This window comes from Phaeoacremonium minimum (assembly GCF_000392275.1).
Source record: "Phaeoacremonium minimum UCRPA7 unplaced genomic scaffold PA7_03_scaffold_563, whole genome shotgun sequence".
Classification (NCBI taxonomy): domain Eukaryota; kingdom Fungi; phylum Ascomycota; class Sordariomycetes; order Togniniales; family Togniniaceae; genus Phaeoacremonium; species Phaeoacremonium minimum.
Genome location: NW_006921465.1, coordinates 212,297 through 228,425, shown reverse-complemented (window position 1 = coordinate 228,425; position 16,129 = coordinate 212,297). Strand labels below are relative to the sequence as shown.

Below are 16,129 nucleotides of genomic sequence, written 5' to 3'. Positions count from 1 at the left end.
CCCCAGTGCCCCAAGGCCCAGCAAGGCACAACAACGGAAATGCTCACGTTCCCCTTTCTTGGCATCCCAATGGCCACAGAGCCAAGCCCGCCCTCGTCGGGGGTTGGGGGTTGGCAGGGACAATCTGGGTGAAGTCATGGGATGGGAGCTGCTGCAGATCATCAACAACAATCACTCTCTGTGTTTCTGTGTCTCTACCTCCCCCTAGCTACCGCTAGATGGGATGAGATGTGGGTAAGTTGATAGACAGACGGACGGACAGACAGACAGTGGAACTGCTTCGGTGCTGTTTTGAGTACCGAGCCCAGATGCGATGTAGCTGTGGGTGACATTGCACGCACCGGAATGGCATGCCAGCAGTCGCATGTCTCGTATACAAACACGATGCGATTACATCAAAGTAATGCTAAAACATACGCAAAGTAAGTGGCCGTAGAGGAATCAATTGCCAATGGGATTGGTCTCTTCAAAACCCATCCATCACCCCATGCATTCGGAAGTATACTGCATAGTAAGGTACAGGTAGTCAGAGAGAGAGAGAGAAACGTGCATGGTGCATATGCACCTTGGTACATGTATGCTAGCGCTTCTAGATGGTGTGTTCTGGAGCGGCGGGCAATCGTCGAGGGGCCGAGGGAAGCGCGAGTAGCAGGTACTGCGTAGGTAGCTGACCAGGAAGAACGGCGGCCGTAGTCAGGGTCAGGTACTTTGCGATTCAAGCTCGACCTCGACTCGCAGATTTTTCTTGATAAAATGCCCTTTCCCGCCGCCGCGCCGTCCCCGAGCACGACACGACTCTTCAATCAGTCATGAGCTCATAGTATTCTGTTTGGTCCAACGTTGCTCTACCTGAACGGACTGACCGTTCTTCTTCATCTCTCCTACTCGCCGCGTCTCCGTCCCTCCCGCCTTTTTGACTACTGCGTATACTCTTCCTCCTCGTGGGATTGACTGTGTGTGGGCGGCCGCTGCACTAAGACACTTTTCCCCATCATCTTCGTCGCCACAAGCAGACCCGCTCCTTCGCACCGGACCTTGGAGACTTCGTCTAGCGTACTGCGCCTAGTGAAGAGGTCTTGTACTCTTTAAGCCGGTCCCTCCCTGCTCTTCGACCTACATTCCAGACGACAGCACTCACAAATCCTGTGCGACCTCCCACAACTCAATTGCTTCTTGGGAGGCTGTTCTTCCGCCCATTCTTACCAGCGGCATTCTTGCCAGCTCGCATTGTTCTTCGCGCATTGCGTTGCGCCTTTCTGTCTTTGCTCCTTTGAAAGCCCCTGTCCTGCTCGGTAAGGGCAGTATCAGAGCCCCGCCATGGCAGAGAACAGCAGAATGGCCAACCTTATACACCACCATCACCACCACCACCCTCCTCGTTTTGGCGAAATCCCCGTTCCTCACGGTCCCGAGACGGGCTCCGATTCCGATGACCTGCCAGAGGGCCAGCGGTCCGAGGAGGAGCGCATGATCTTCCAGTACCTCACGCACCCCGAAGACATCTACACACCCGAGGGCGTCTACTGGGCCGACCTACCGCTTAGACAACGCATTGCCTTCGTCAACCAGGTCAACAATGCCGAGGCCAAGAAGGAGCTGAAGTCCATTGGCGCCATGATGAAGAAGGACCCCCTCAGCCCCATCTCCTGGTATTTCCGCAATGCTGTTCTGCCCGGCGCCGGTTTGGGCCTCGAGGGATACGTGCTCTTCTCCATCGGCAATCTCGAACCCCTGTTCGCCGCCGCATGGCCTACGTGCTGGGGAAAGTCGGCCACCGAATGCGCCCACAACTGGATTTCGGCCGTCACCTACCTCGAGGTCCTCGGTATCATGGTTGGACAAATGGGCGTTGGTGTACGTTACCTTTTTTTCTTGAATTGTGTTGTGACCGAATGGTGCTGACAATGCATATAGATCATTGGTGACTGGATGGGTCGACGATGGGGTCTTATTCAGGACGCCGCCATCATGTTCGTCGGCCTTCTTATGCTGACAGCTAGTTGGGGCACGACTCTGCAGGGTTGGGTCATCTGCTACGCTTGGTCCCTGTTCTTCTACGGCTTCGGCGTCGGCGGAGAGTATCCCATCACAGCCACCTCGTCCATGGAGAATGCTGTGGGTGCCGGCAAGCTATCGACTCGCGAGGACCGTCTCCATCGTGGTCGAAAAGTCACCATGGCTTTCCTCATGCAAGGGTGGGGCCAACTGGTCAACCAGGCCGTCCTCATCATCCTCTTGCTCGTCTTCCACCACGGCAGCGGCAATCCGCCATACAGTCATGTCGCCGTGCAGTGGACGTTCCGCATCTCTTTCGCCCTTCCTGCCATTGGAACAGCCTGGCTCGTCTACTATCGTACCTGGAAGATGCCGCACGCCTCCCGCCAGTTGCAGATTGCCAAACGCAAGAGCAACGTCACCGGCTACGACGTCGCATCTCTCCGCATGACCTTCAAGCACTTTGGTGGTCGCCTGCTTGCCACTGCTGGCACCTGGTTCTGCAACGATGTCTTCTTCTACGGCAACAAGCTGTTCCAGTCACAATTCATCTCCGTCATCTCCAACGACACGAGCAGCGTCATGACAACGTGGACCTGGAACCTGATCAACGTCGTTGTGTCGTTGGCTGGCTACTACTGCGCATCCTTGCTGATCGATAACAAGCTGTACGGCCGCAAGATGATGCAGCAGGTCGGCTTCCTCATGTGCTTCGTCATGTTCGTCGTCCCCGCCTTCAACTATTACTACTACAGCCACACCATGGGCATCCACGCCTTCCAGGCCATGTATTTCCTCAGCAGCTTTTTCAACCAGTTCGGACCCAACAGCGTCACCTTCCTCGTCGCCGGCGAGGTGTTCCCGACACCGGTACGCGCCACTGCCCACGGCTTCTCGGCATGCATCGGCAAGGCTGGCGCACTGCTGGCTTCTGTCCTCTACAACTACATTGACACCCAAACCAAGTTCTACGTTGTGCCCTGGTTTGGCCTGGCCGGCATGCTTCTTACCTGGGTTTTCCTGCCTGACACTACTGGTCTGGACCTCAAGGAGCAGGAGCGTCGGTGGAACTACATCCGTGATGGCCGCCCTGAGGACTACCACGGCATTGCAGTGCACCCCGAGCATCTCAGCCTGTGGGAGCGCATGTGGGGCGTCGGAAAGTCTTACAATCCCGATCTTGACGTTAAGGCCAAGATGGAGGACCTGCGACGCGAGTGGAAGGAGAAAGAGGACATCAAGCGCCAGAGGGAGGTGCACGGGGAACACCAGCCCGAGGAGGACGACGACTTCACCGATGCGGCGCACGGCTACTTCCAGCGGACTAGCGATCGCCCCCAGAAGGAGACCGGCGTGCTCGGTGAGAAGATCGACTTCCCAGATGAAGAGGACACAAGGAGAGGCAGCGGCACCGCTAGCGGCAGTGGCAGCAATAGCAGGGCTGACCTCGATGCCTCACAAGAGAAGGGAGAGAGCAGCCAGAGTGGAGAGAGACTCAACGAGAAGTCGTGAGATGAAAAAAAGTTTTGATTATGAATAGCGGCACCCATCACATAACATAGAGGAGTGAGGAAAGTACGCACGGCGAGGCACCTTCGCTTATCATTGCACTGGAGCATATTGGGATTCATCGATTGTTGGCATGGCGTTTAGGGGTGCAATTGCACTTGACTGGGTTGGATTACAGACGGACGAACTGTATGGGTTACTTGAACATATCTACTAGAGAAAGTTGGAACATAGCGTTCAACAAAAACATATGACTCTGATGACATAGCCAAGGACTGCTTACCATATAATCGAATATGATACCGTGGTGCTCGCTCTCGACATGTCTCTTGTCAACCTCAGGAGTTAGGAGACTGCTGCATACAGTGTGAAATATAGACTCGCTCTGTTTCGAGAGCACGGACACACTGTATTCCGGCACTGTATTTTCCTCTACTGTTGGATCCTGTTCCATTCGCCTGCCCGCCTTTCTTTGCCCCACCACACCCCACCAACGAATTATTGCAATTTTTGGTGAATTTCGACAATCGAACGGAACCTGGAATAAGAGAGGCACCGAAGACGACAGCCAGGACTGCGTACATTATTTTGTCTACCTATACGGATAGATACACGCGCTGGTATTTGTGATCTCGCGACATACTCTTCCAGGAAATCACCCAGAGATCCTGCCGCCCGTCGAGTCACCTTCCGCACACAGCAATTCAGCAAGCCGCCAAGATGGCGTCTTCTATGGCAGACCTCATCGCCTCCCTCCCGGATGGCGATGGCTGGGGCCCTCCGACTACTACCGAGACGACCCTGAACGGAGTCCCATATGCGCCTTTCTCTAAGGGCGACAAGCTCGGTCGCATGGCTGACTGGACCGCCGACAGCAAGGACGGGCGCGACGGCCGTGGTGGACGGATGCAATACAACCGTAACTACAGAGGTATGTCTCACAACGGTCAGAGTTGCGCGGGAGATGCTAATTTGGTCTTGAAATAGATCAACAGGTCTACGGTGCTGGTACTGCCAGCCTCTTCTCGGCCCCTGTGGCCGAGGACGAGTCTTCATTCTCCGTCGTTTCCAACGTTCGCGATACCGGCAAGTCAAGATACGGCCGCGGCGCCGTCTTCACAAGGGGAGGTCGGGGCCAGCGAGGCGCCAGGGGCGATGCGCGCGGCGGACGTCAGACATTCAACCGTACAGGTCGCCAGGGAGGACAGTATGGTGGTGGCTATGACAGCCGTGGCGGCGGCCGCAACAATACCGGCGCCAGAGGGCGACGATTCGGCTGGAAGGACTACGACAAGCCGGCTAGGAATCGCGATGCCAGCATCAACATCAAGGCTGACTGGAAGCTCCTGGAGGAGATTGATTTCAACCGCCTGGGCAAGCTTAACCTGGAGACTGACGATGGCGAGGATGTCGACTCGTACGGCTTCCTCTACTACTACGACCGCTCCTACGACAAGCCGGCTGTCAAGTCTGCTGAGAGGAAGCTCACTGCCCTCGACCGTGCTGCGTATAACGTCACCACCTCATCGGACCCTGTTATCCAGGAACTAGCCGAGAAGGACGAGGCCACCATCTTTGCCACAGACAGCGTCCTGTCCATGCTGATGTGCGCCCCCAGATCAGTGTACTCGTGGGATATCGTCATTGTCAGGCAAGGCAACAAGATCTACCTTGACAAGCGGGACAACGCGGCTCTCGACATGGTGACGGTCAACGAGAACGCCGCCGATGCGCCCCTTGAGGCCTCAGAGGGCAGCAAGGATGGCATCAACCAACCCGGTGCTCTGGCTGAGGAGGCAACCTACATCAACCACAACTTTGCTAATCAGGTGGTTCTGGAGTCTGATAGCTCAAAGGTGGACATGCCCCACGAGAACCCCTTCTACAATCCCGCAGAGGAGACAGCGCCGCCCGCATCCAAGGCCTACAAGTACCGCCGATTCGATCTCTCTACCAACGAGGAAGATCCTGTGTACCTTGTTGTGCGGACAGAGATCGACGCCGTTCAGAAGAATGCCATCAACGGCGAGGACCAGTTCCTGACCGTCAGGGCTCTGAACGAGTTCGACAACAAGGCCCAGGGCTCCGGTGGCGCCCTGGACTGGCGGACGAAGCTCGTTTCTCAGCGTGGTGCCGTCGTCGCCACCGAGATGAAGAACAACTCCGTCAAGCTGGCGCGCTGGACCGTCCAGAGCATCCTGGCCAAGGCGGACGTCATGAAGCTTGGGTAAGTTTTTGACCTTCATCCCATCACCGATCATCCATCAAGCTAACGATTTTCTCTCCACAGCTTCGTGTCCCGTGTCAACCCCAAACTGAACGATAAGCACGTCATCTTGGGCGTCATCGGCTGGAAGCCGCGCGACTTTGCCAACCAGATGAACCTGTCGCTGTCCAACGGCTGGGGCATCGTGCGCACCATCGCCGACATGTGTCTCAAGCGCGAGGACGGCAAGTACGTCCTGGTCAAGGACCCCAACAAGCAGATCCTGCGCCTGTACGAGGTCCCTGCGGGCAGCTTCGATGATGACGACGAGGCGGATGTTGTTGAAGTCGAGGAGGAAGGTGGCGAGGAGTAGAGTATGTCTGTAGCTGAACAAAAAATGAAGATGACGGGTTTGAAGGCCCTAGGCTATGATATTAAAAAAGCTTCATGTTGGGTTTTGGCTCATGAACAGATCTCCTTGGGAGTAATGACACGATTTGTAGAGACTGTAAAATCGGGCTAGTCAATGTCAAGCTGTAGCAATCCATTGCATAGATTATTTCCAACATTTCTGTCCGTAAAAAGGCAGCCGTGCCTGAAAAAGGTGTCGTTCACTCCGTCGTAAATACATTATGTGCACGGACCACCTTAGTAAAGCTCCATGGAGTTCACACTTCCAAGCTTCATTCCACTTTCATCTCAAGTCACATCTCTCTATGATTTGGCTGCTATAGCACCGATAGATGCTACGCCCTTGCGAAGTGTGATAGAAGCCCGCGAGAGCTGTTTGCGGAGCTATGAGGGATTTGACAGATGTCGCCATGATTAGACGCGCCTTTCCGTTTCATTTTTCACAGACCTCGCCGTGAGGCAACGATACCAGTCAAGGGTAGTGAACATCGCCTGAAGAAGGTTCAGTCGTCATCATGGATCCAAGCAACTCCCAGGGCATTTATATATATGCAGAGTTGCTACCCAACATCCGTCAGATGGTCCTTGCTGTTTCTCTGCCATCGCCAGCTACGACTTCAACTCGCGTGCAGGTCAGCGAGGACAGGTTCCATGTGTCTGTTCATCACCAAGGCAACATAACAGAAGCTTTGCTCCCCGGGCGGCCGCTCACATCCGGCATACTCCCCAATTTGAACAACGCATCAACCAAAGATCTTGTCTGGCGTCTACCGCTGGACGCCGAAAGCTGCGCCAGGGAAGTAGCGGCCGAATCGAGTGGTCCTTGGTCGGCGGACACACTCCAGCCTGGCTCAGCAATTAGATGTCGCCGCTGTGACGCTCTCCTTGTGGCTGAGGCAAAGATCGAGGAGTGGAAGGACCTGCCGAGTGAGAACTGGGCGGAGATGATGGAGTTTTGGCACTGCCATAAGCCAGACCATCATGGTCATGACCATAGTAATGGCCTGGCTTCTAGAGGCTATGGTGCGAATTCCGTGTTCGCAGCCCAGAAGAGCATCGGGTTTGTGGATCTTATGACTGTACTGCTCTCTCAGGATGATTGTCAGGGCATCGCGGTGAGTCTATGACCTTCTTGTGTGAGACCTTGTCCCATTATTCCGAATCGTAAGGATTTATCTGCATATCAACGGGCGTCAAGAAGGTGGCCACGCCGGGTTACACCTGTCAATGGCTTGATCACCGATACAAATGCCCAAAAGTAAATACTTCCGTTACCGCCCTACTCCAGTAGGCTGTTGGTAGTCACCGAAACCGTTACGCAAGTAATGGGTTTGTTGGCTGCTATGCAGAGGAATGGACCGGCTCTGCATTTCACTGGTGTCTTCCTGAGTGGTGGGAGCATTGGGATGAACAGAGCCACATACATACCATGCCTTGGACTTGGCCAAAATGTCTCTTCGACATATTCGTTGCTAATCTAGAATAGATTCTGCCCACTTCGACGACTGAAGCGGACGCCACTGTGGCAGACAATGGGGCAGCAATTAAGACCATGAATGGAGATCGCCCACCAACGCTCGTCATAACCTGCTCCTCCTGTGAAGCACGGCTAGGCTACTTCAACCTCCGAACCGATGCTGTCACCCTTTTCAAATGGCAGGTCAACTGCGCCGCCTCAACGCCCACCCTGCCCTCCATCTCGAACTGCCTCACTTCAGCCCTCGTGGCAGCCTTTTCACAATCAGGCTCTGCGAAGTCCTTCCTCTTGCCCCTCGACGATAGTACAGACATGGTCCTTTACATATGGGTCTTGAACCAGCGCATCCGTTTCACGTCAAGCAGTGTATCTGGTCGCATACCTGCGATGAAGGTCATGTGGCGAGTCGTCACTGTGAAAGAAGCCGAGAAGATCCTTGAGCCTGTTCTCGCTCGCGAACAGGAGGTGAACCTGCCCGCTGAGGCAATCAAAGCTGTTTTCGAGGAGCTGGAACAGTCTAATTTGATGTATCCTGCAAAGGATAGGGTGTTTCAGGATTGGAAAGTCGGGCTTCTGAGAAGTTGGGAGGAGTCTTCATCATAAGAGTTGACGGAGATCAAACAACAATTGCTTTGATCATGGGTATCCGTCCCAGGAAATCAGCCCCTGATCCGCCGACGCCAACTCCAATGTTCTTTCGGGTCCTTCAGCAGTTGTCTCATTGTCTGCACATGGCGAGACTTTGGGCCCTTTTCGAGCATCCCTGCCTCTAACGCCAATTGTGCATATCGCGTAGCCAGTTCTTCCTCTGCGAGAGCATTGTAGTTCAGCGCTGCATGAACAAGGGCATCCGAAGCGTGGGACTGGTCCAGGCTCTCCTGCTTGTACAGTGAGAGGAGCAGCTCGATATCGCTCATGTCAATCGTCGAGTTCCAGTCAGCTATTCTGTTCTCGACTTCGTATATCTGCCACAGGCGATCATCGGACTTTCTGGCGAGTTCTTTAGGAAGGCTGCAATGCGCACAGGTGCATTCGAAACCCCAGGAGCGCCTAGCTCGATCTTGCCTGACGGATCGTGCGGTGAAGGGGTCGACGTACGATATGGTGAGCTCCTCACCGGGTTGTATACCCTTGACGGCATGAGTGTAGTGTGTCATGGTCTCGTCGATATAGAACTGCACACTAGCTGCTTGTTAATATTTACTTAGTCAGTTCGGAGGAACGACACACTTTGGTCTACAGTCATGATTGTACCGTGAGATCTCGGGGAAGTTTCCAAAGTGGTGCCTGTCTGCAGGTATGGCAAGAGACATCTCAAATGAGTTGGTCAGCATGATGTCGACGACTTTCGAGCCGCCGGCGTGTCCCGTCTGTGCATCGAATACATCTCGGGTGGAGGATGGTAATGTTGCAATGGCTGAGTCCAAGAGCCGGGCCTGTTCCTCCTCGCTCAGGTCATCGACGAACTGCCGATGGACTACTACCGTGGGTGGGTGCCTCATGATACGTTGTCCGCGGACAATGGGTCGTGTTGCTACGACTCCCAGCCCCTTTCCAGGTACTTCTGTTATGCGGAACGGCGGGTCGTCGCTCTCTGACTGCGTTGATGGGGGTTTGCCATTGAGATGGGGACTGGGTCCTTTTGACTGGAGCCCCAATGTTTCGTTGGCTGTATGGAAGATTGGGAGGGTCCGAATATCATCCATGGCTTGCTTCGCAGTGATGAAGGTGATGCCACGGCCATTATTGAATTCTGGGCTCGAGTACACACAGAATTTGCCGGCGCATGTAGAGGGCTCAGTCAAGGACTGATGCGCTGCATTGGGCATATGCACGTCGCTGATATTCTTCTCATGCTGCCGTATATTGCATGGTCGGCTGATAAACTGCAACGGGCTCCAAGCAGAAAAGTCAGAAGGGAGAGAGACGTCTCCGAGGTCATCACGAATTGCTAGGGAGATAGAAACCAAGGATAAATAATAAGTGACAAGTTGCGATCTCATCATACTGTTTTGAGGATAGGAGGGCATATAAGAGACAAATCACCGAGGACGGTGGGCAGTTCGTCGCCTGAACAAAGGGTATATAAAACCGTAGATTCCAACTGGACTAATCATTCAAACCCTAAACGGCAAATATTGCGAGTCGTGGCCATGCAGTATTTTGGTGCATTGCGACTGTTTCAAGAGCCTCTCAGGCCTTGGTCAAAGTTTCAGGGGGTTATAGGCTTCCGCGCTCAGATGAGATTAGACGCAGATAAGCAAATCAACCGACCATGGCATGATCTTGTGAGAGAAAACGGAGGGCGGAAGTCATGACAACAAAATAATGCACGATATCTCATAATTTATCTGCCAATCTCAAATTCTCGGTGAATTAGGTAACTTATAGTAGGCATGCATAGGTAGGTAGGGGGTTCAAGAACCGGCGCTAGAGCACACAACAGCGCTTGTGGACACCCCCAATCTTCGGCGGGGTGGAACGTCAGCAAGCCACATTTTGCCGCCGCATCAGCCACACCCGGACTTTATACCGATCTACGACCGGGAGGTAGGCAACCAACGGAGTTCAACTCACCCCCATCACAGCGTTAACACACTCACAATTGAGGGCGGGGAGGTACTATGACTTAGGAAGATCTCACGCACTGCTGTTGGCTTGCTTCAAGCCCTTTCACCGGCCATGGATCAGCGGTACCTACAGCTCCGGAAGTACATCCCAGCCGGTTGTCTCGGTGCTGTAGCAGCTCCTTCTGCCCTTGGTTATGATGCTGATGCGTCAAATCAATGGATGTTGTTCTCAGATCCACAAGACCTGACCAATGATGCAGATACGTCTGCCGAGCTCAGCACACTTCCACTAGCAGCTCAGGAGGCCCTGTTGAAGTCTATCCGATCCTATGACGCCCTCTTCAGGCGACGTTGGGTTCACTTTGAGTTCGGAGTGAGCCGTGATGGACAGGAATCAAGCATACTTCGAGTATATGTACTTCCGGATGACGTTGATCGCCGCATCATTGACCGCTCAGATCCCGTCCTTCAGAGACTGAAGAAAGATCTGATGGCCCGACTCGATTTCTCTCCAAGAGCCTGGGAAGGACATTCAATCGATACCAGTTCGCCATCAAGACCGCTACTGCTACACCAAGATGGACAGACGTCAGACCAAAATGGGGCAGACATGTCCCTGCTTCAAATGTTCAACTCCATAGCATCACCGGATCCTCATCCTGAGGTAGTTCATAACGGCTATGCGCGGGAGTTCATGACCGATCTGTTGAACAGCAAAGTGCCAGGCCTGACCACCACATTGTACCCATATCAACGCCGCTCAGCTGCCCTAATGCTCCAGCGGGAAGCACAGCCAGGCCAAGTCTTGGACCCACGATTGTTGCAGGTCGCAGACCAGCACGGGCAGCCGTGGTATTACGATAATGTGGTTGGAACAGTTTTGCGCGAGCCTCGCCATTACGATGATGTCCGTGGTGGTATTCTAGCAGAAGAGATGGGGTCAGGGAAGACGCTGATTTGCCTGGCTTTGATTCTTGCGGCCAGGCATCAACCCGCAGAAGTTCCTGACATCTACAAAGGAAGCAACGTGGCAGTCCGCTCACGAGTAGGGTCTCTGATGGACATGGCTGCCGCAACAATCACTCGAAATTCTGTCCCCTGGAGCCTCTATTTTGATCAAAATAGAGCCGACGGCGATCGAGAATATGAATTCTGTGTTCAAGCGATTCAGAGAAATCTTGGTTGGTATGACCGGCCGCGACCGGAGGCGAGAAGGGGAACACGCCAGCCTCAAACGGAGTTACCGCCAACAAGAATCTACCTCAGCAGAGCAAGTTTGGTGATTGTACCGGCCAATCTTCTAGGGCAATGGACCCAGGAGATTGCCAAACATACCGAAGGTCTCAAAGTACTTGTTCTCAAGACCAAAGACAAGATCCCACCAGTCGAAGACCTTCTCACGTACGACATCATTCTCATCAGTATTCCTCGATTTGAGAATATGTGGCATGAGGACCGACTGCCCGAAAGGGATGGCTCTTGGCGGCTTGACTCCCCCCTGGGACAAATTCATTTCAAAAGATGCATCGTGGACGAGGGTCACAAGCTTGGAAACGCCAAGATTGGTGGAAGCAAAACCAACATCCTATTGGTTCTCGATTGCCTTCAAGTCTCTGCGCGGTGGATTGCTACGGGCACACCTTCGCAAGGCCTGTACGGCGTTGACGACCAAACTCCGGCTGCGTTGGCCGGCAAAGATACAAAGACCTTGGCGGATTCCGGCGCACAAGAACGGAAAGACTTGGAAAGAATTGGCTCGATAGCTTCATTATACCTAAGAGCTAGACCGTGGTCGAACACTGTTGAGGAAAATGGCGATACCCTGGCAGACTGGAAAGTGTATGTCATGCAACCGAAGCATAGTCCTCGAAGCAGCGGCCGGAAAGACTGCCTGCGGACCACTTTCGAATCTTTGATCATTCGACACCGCCTATCGGAAGTCGGGGACCTATTACCACCTGTCAACGAGAAATTAGTCTATCTTGATGGCTCCTATCAAGATAAAATTGCCCTCAACCTATTTTCGATGATGATTATCCTCAATTCTGTGCAATCACAGCGGACTGACCAAGACTACTTTTTCCACCCCCGACAGCGCAAGAATCTCTTGCAACTTGTCCACAACTTGAGACAGTCTAGTTTCTTTGGAGGGTCCTTTTTCTCAGCAGACGAAATAACCAAGTCAGTTGAGACGGCGGAGAAATTCCTGGAAGAGAAGAAAATCACAGTCAGCGAAGAGGATGAACGACTATTGCATGAAGCGATTGCATTTGGTAAAATTGCACAACTTAATAAGATAAGGGAAGCAGCCAACATGCACCACGAAGTACCTGTCTACGTCCGGGACTTCCCTGGTGGCCTCGACCAGGCGCAGTCATGGTCGATGCGAACGGACGATCTCAAGGAAGATCCGGTTTGTTCGAACTGGAGGCTCATCTCTGCACTTCAAAGGTTCCTCAATCCGTGGGTAGACTCCCCCCAGGGACTTAACACACTGTTGAACGGTGGTCGTCTGATGGACGAGGGCAATAAGGAACGGGACAAAGCGCTCTCGGAGCAGTTATCAACAGGAACTTCCGCTGACAACGATCACAAAAAGCACAACCAGACCCTGGCTGGGAATACAAAGCTGGGAGAGGATAGTGTTAGTCCTCGTAAGCGTCACACCGGGCTGCTTAAAGCTAGCAAAGGAGCAGAGAGCATCCCCACGCCACCACAAACACCAGAAGCCGACATCCCGGAGCCGCTCGCGAAGACTCAGATCATTTCAACTGCATCGGCAAAGCTTTCGTACCTTGTTGATTCGATTATCAAATATCAAGATGATGAGCAGATTCTTGTCTTCTATGAAAACGAGAACGTGGCGTGGTACTTGGCTGGATTACTGGAAGTGGTGAGTTGCTTGATGTAAATCGAGGTTATAGATGCTGACGAACTCCTAGCTTGACATCAAGCATCTCATTTACGCCAAGGGCATTACTGTCGAGCGAAGGGCACAGTATGTGGCAACCTTCAACCAGAGCACCAAGTTTAGGCACGTTATCTTGATCTACTCTCCTCCCATATTTGCTGACTTTCTGTTCAGGGTCCTTCTCATGGATATTTCTCAAGCTGCTTTTGGTCTCGACATGCGGTCAGCCTCCCGTATCTACTTCATCAACCCAGTACTCAACCCACAAGTCGAAGCCCAGGCTATCGGGCGAGTGCGGCGGATCAGTCAGAAGAAAGAAGTATTCGTCGAGACTTTGGTCCTTCGTGGCAGTCTAGAAGAGGTCATCATGGAGCGAAAGCAAAAGATGACTCAAGCCGAGCATCGAAAGTGCAAGTCTATCCTCGATGACCGGCCAATTTTCAACTGGATCCTCAATGTGAAGATCATTCCTCTCCCCGATATTGATAACACGGACGGACCTGCTCAGATGGCACCACTGAAGACGCCGCAATATGTTTTCGGCCGTGGATTTGGTCGCGAGACCTCTCATCCTGACGAAGATCTCGTTCCGAAAGAGGCCGATTCCTTGGTCAGCAGTGCCACAGCGTCGCCGACACCGAATCTTGTGAAGAGGAAGTTTGCGTTGAGCTTTGGACAACGGCAGTCTTCATCTGGGTTGTCGACCCCTGATAGCATGGAACCTCCGCCTCGGCGAGTGCGATTTGCAGCCAGCGAGGACGACGATGTATCTCCATCACCAGCATTGCTGGCAGAACCTCGTGTTGTTCGATTTGCTGATGAGCCAGTGGATGACTAATTAGGATTTGTAAATCGTTGTCTAGGGGAACTGCATCTTGGCATTGAGAACTCATGTCTGAATCTAGGCCTGCAGGGACGGCGAAGGAGCCGACGGCTGCTTTCCCGGCTTTGGCTAGTGATGTTAGATTTAATTGTCACTGATACAATAAAATGATACCCATGAATTTCACTTTCATGTGCTCGTCTATTGGCTACTAATACAGGGTTACATCTGAGCACCTTGTTCATGTGAAAAGGCTAATGGTGTTGTATGACCACCACGGGCACACTCCAGCTAGTGAGGCGTCCCCATTTCTTCACTTTACTCGTAAATCTCCATTGCCATACGGTCTAATGACGACGAGCCGTTTGTTTCGTCCAGTCTAATTAGGAGTATTGACCGCTTACAACTTCTGGTACTCTAGCTTCCCCTCGAGTTTCTTCGCCTCAGCAAGCTTCCGGACTGCCTTGTTGAAATCGTCCTGATTTACAGCATCTCGGTAGTCCTTGATAGCAAATAGACCCCTGATGTAAGTTAGCAAATGGTTCATGGGTGCAGGGACATGCCTAATCTTGGAAGAGGACACATACGCTTCGGTAACGACGTTACGCAAATCGGCGCCGTTCAGGCCATCGCTCATCTTCACCACACTCTCGAAGTCGATATCTCCCTCCGTGACGACGCCTGCCGCGTGGATCTTGAGAATTTCTAATCGGCCCACCTCGTTCGGTAGAGGAATTTCGATCTTTCGGTCCAGACGACCTGCGCGAAGCAGTGCCGGGTCTAGAGTGTCAGGTCTGTTTGTCGCCATGATAATCTTGGTCTTGCCCAGGTAGTCGAAACCGTCAAGTTGGTTGAGCAGCTCCATTAGTGTCCTCTGGATTTCACGATCGGCAGACGTTCCCTCGGAGAACCGGCGGCCGCCGATGGCATCGATTTCGTCCATGAAGATGATGCAAGGCTCGTGTTCCTTGGCATAGCCGAACATCTCACGAATCAAACGGGCAGATTCACCGATATACTTGTCGACGATGGCAGAGGAGACGACTGTTCAAGGCATCGCGTCAGCACTGCGCCGTACGGTGGATAGGTGGGGAAAAACATACCCTTCAGGAAATTTGTCTCCAGACTACTCGCGACAGCTCTCGCGAGCAAGGTTTTGCCAGTTCCAGGGGGTCCATACAGCAGCACTCCCTTGGGCGGTTTGATTCCCACTCTCAAGAACAGCTCTGGGTTCTTTAGCGGTAGCTCAATAACCTCACGTAGCTCTCGAATCTGATCGTTCAACCCTCCGATACCACCAAAGCTGACCTGGCCGGGATCCTCGAGAGACATGTTGTAGACGAGCGGGTCTACCTCTCGTGGTAGCATGCGCATGATTGTGAGAGTTGTCATATCGAGTGCTACGCGGGTTCCCTGCTTCAACTTGATCTTGTCGACTTTTGATCTACACCCGACCACATATCGAGGACCTGAAGAGGCTTTGACGATGACTACAAGGACACATAACAGTCAGTACACCGTAGAAAGACGAGAGTTATGACGTATCTATAGGTGGAAATGCCAGGTGCAGACTCACATCTCTCATCGTCCAGCTGTTTTAACACTTCTCCGATGATCTGGCCGACGCTTTGCAGCGCCTTGATGTTCTCTTCGGTCTGATCGAAGTCCCTTTGCAGGCCCTTGATCTCCAGCCGCAGGTTCTTCAACTTTGCTTCCCATTCTCTTGACTCGATGAGCTTGTCCTTAAAAGCCGCGAGGGCGTGTTGCCGCTCTTCGTCGGAGGACATGACGAACTTGTTTATTGATGTCGTGCAGGGAGGGAGTGTCGGAGGGACGCAGGGAAAAGGTGTCCTTCTGCTCACGCTGTCGCTTTGCACGTCGTCGAGTATGTATCAAGACGATATTTGAGACTATGGTCTGGAAAACTCGGCGATGTCGATGGTGTTGATGATGCTACGGTTGTTTGTCGGTTGATTGGTGATGGATTGGGAGCTTACCTCAAGCTCCTGTTGCCTTGCGGCCTCGTTGGCGTAAGTGGACTAGGCTCGGCTTGGCTAGGCTAGGCTAAGGTGAGGTAGACCGAAAATGGAGATTAGGTAAGGAATGAGGTGCGTGCACTAAGGTAGTAAGTAAGGTTAGCTGAGCCTGGCGCTGCTGCAGGGCAAGGTTCGCAGGTGTTCAGGGCAGGGCTCAGGACCGGGCTACGGGTGGGACAGAAGCTGCAAGT

The 16,129-nt window shown here is 53.0% G+C and overlaps 4 protein-coding genes across 4 annotated transcripts; 3 read left to right on the top strand and 1 right to left on the bottom strand.

Annotated features, from left to right (window-relative positions):
* Window positions 1-1,317: 1,317 nt before the first annotated feature.
* On the top strand, window positions 1,318-3,507 carry UCRPA7_8010 (putative mfs transporter protein; the record flags this gene model as incomplete). Its single annotated transcript, XM_007920530.1, has 2 exons — window positions 1,318-1,854; window positions 1,915-3,507. 2 exons carry the CDS (start codon window positions 1,318-1,320, stop codon window positions 3,505-3,507), a joined length of 2,130 nt encoding a protein of 709 aa, XP_007918721.1.
* Window positions 3,508-4,224: 717 nt separating this feature from the next.
* Window positions 4,225-6,083, top strand: UCRPA7_8009 (putative eukaryotic translation initiation factor 3 protein; the record flags this gene model as incomplete). The annotated part of the gene is made up of 3 exons (XM_007920529.1): window positions 4,225-4,435; window positions 4,492-5,731; window positions 5,795-6,083. The coding sequence occupies 3 exons, from the start codon at window positions 4,225-4,227 to the stop codon at window positions 6,081-6,083; spliced, it is 1,740 nt and encodes a 579-aa protein (XP_007918720.1).
* A 6,399-nt stretch (window positions 6,084-12,482) lies between these two features.
* UCRPA7_8008 (putative snf2 family helicase protein) lies at window positions 12,483-13,917 on the top strand (the record flags this gene model as incomplete). Its single annotated transcript, XM_007920528.1, has 3 exons — window positions 12,483-13,061; window positions 13,111-13,166; window positions 13,254-13,917. The coding sequence occupies 3 exons, from the start codon at window positions 12,483-12,485 to the stop codon at window positions 13,915-13,917; spliced, it is 1,299 nt and encodes a 432-aa protein (XP_007918719.1).
* A 385-nt stretch (window positions 13,918-14,302) lies between these two features.
* Window positions 14,303-15,689, bottom strand: UCRPA7_8007 (putative 26s protease subunit rpt4 protein; the record flags this gene model as incomplete). Its single annotated transcript, XM_007920527.1, has 4 exons — window positions 14,303-14,423; window positions 14,490-14,946; window positions 15,006-15,392; window positions 15,479-15,689. The coding sequence occupies 4 exons, from the start codon at window positions 15,687-15,689 to the stop codon at window positions 14,303-14,305; spliced, it is 1,176 nt and encodes a 391-aa protein (XP_007918718.1).
* Window positions 15,690-16,129: the final 440 nt, after the last annotated feature.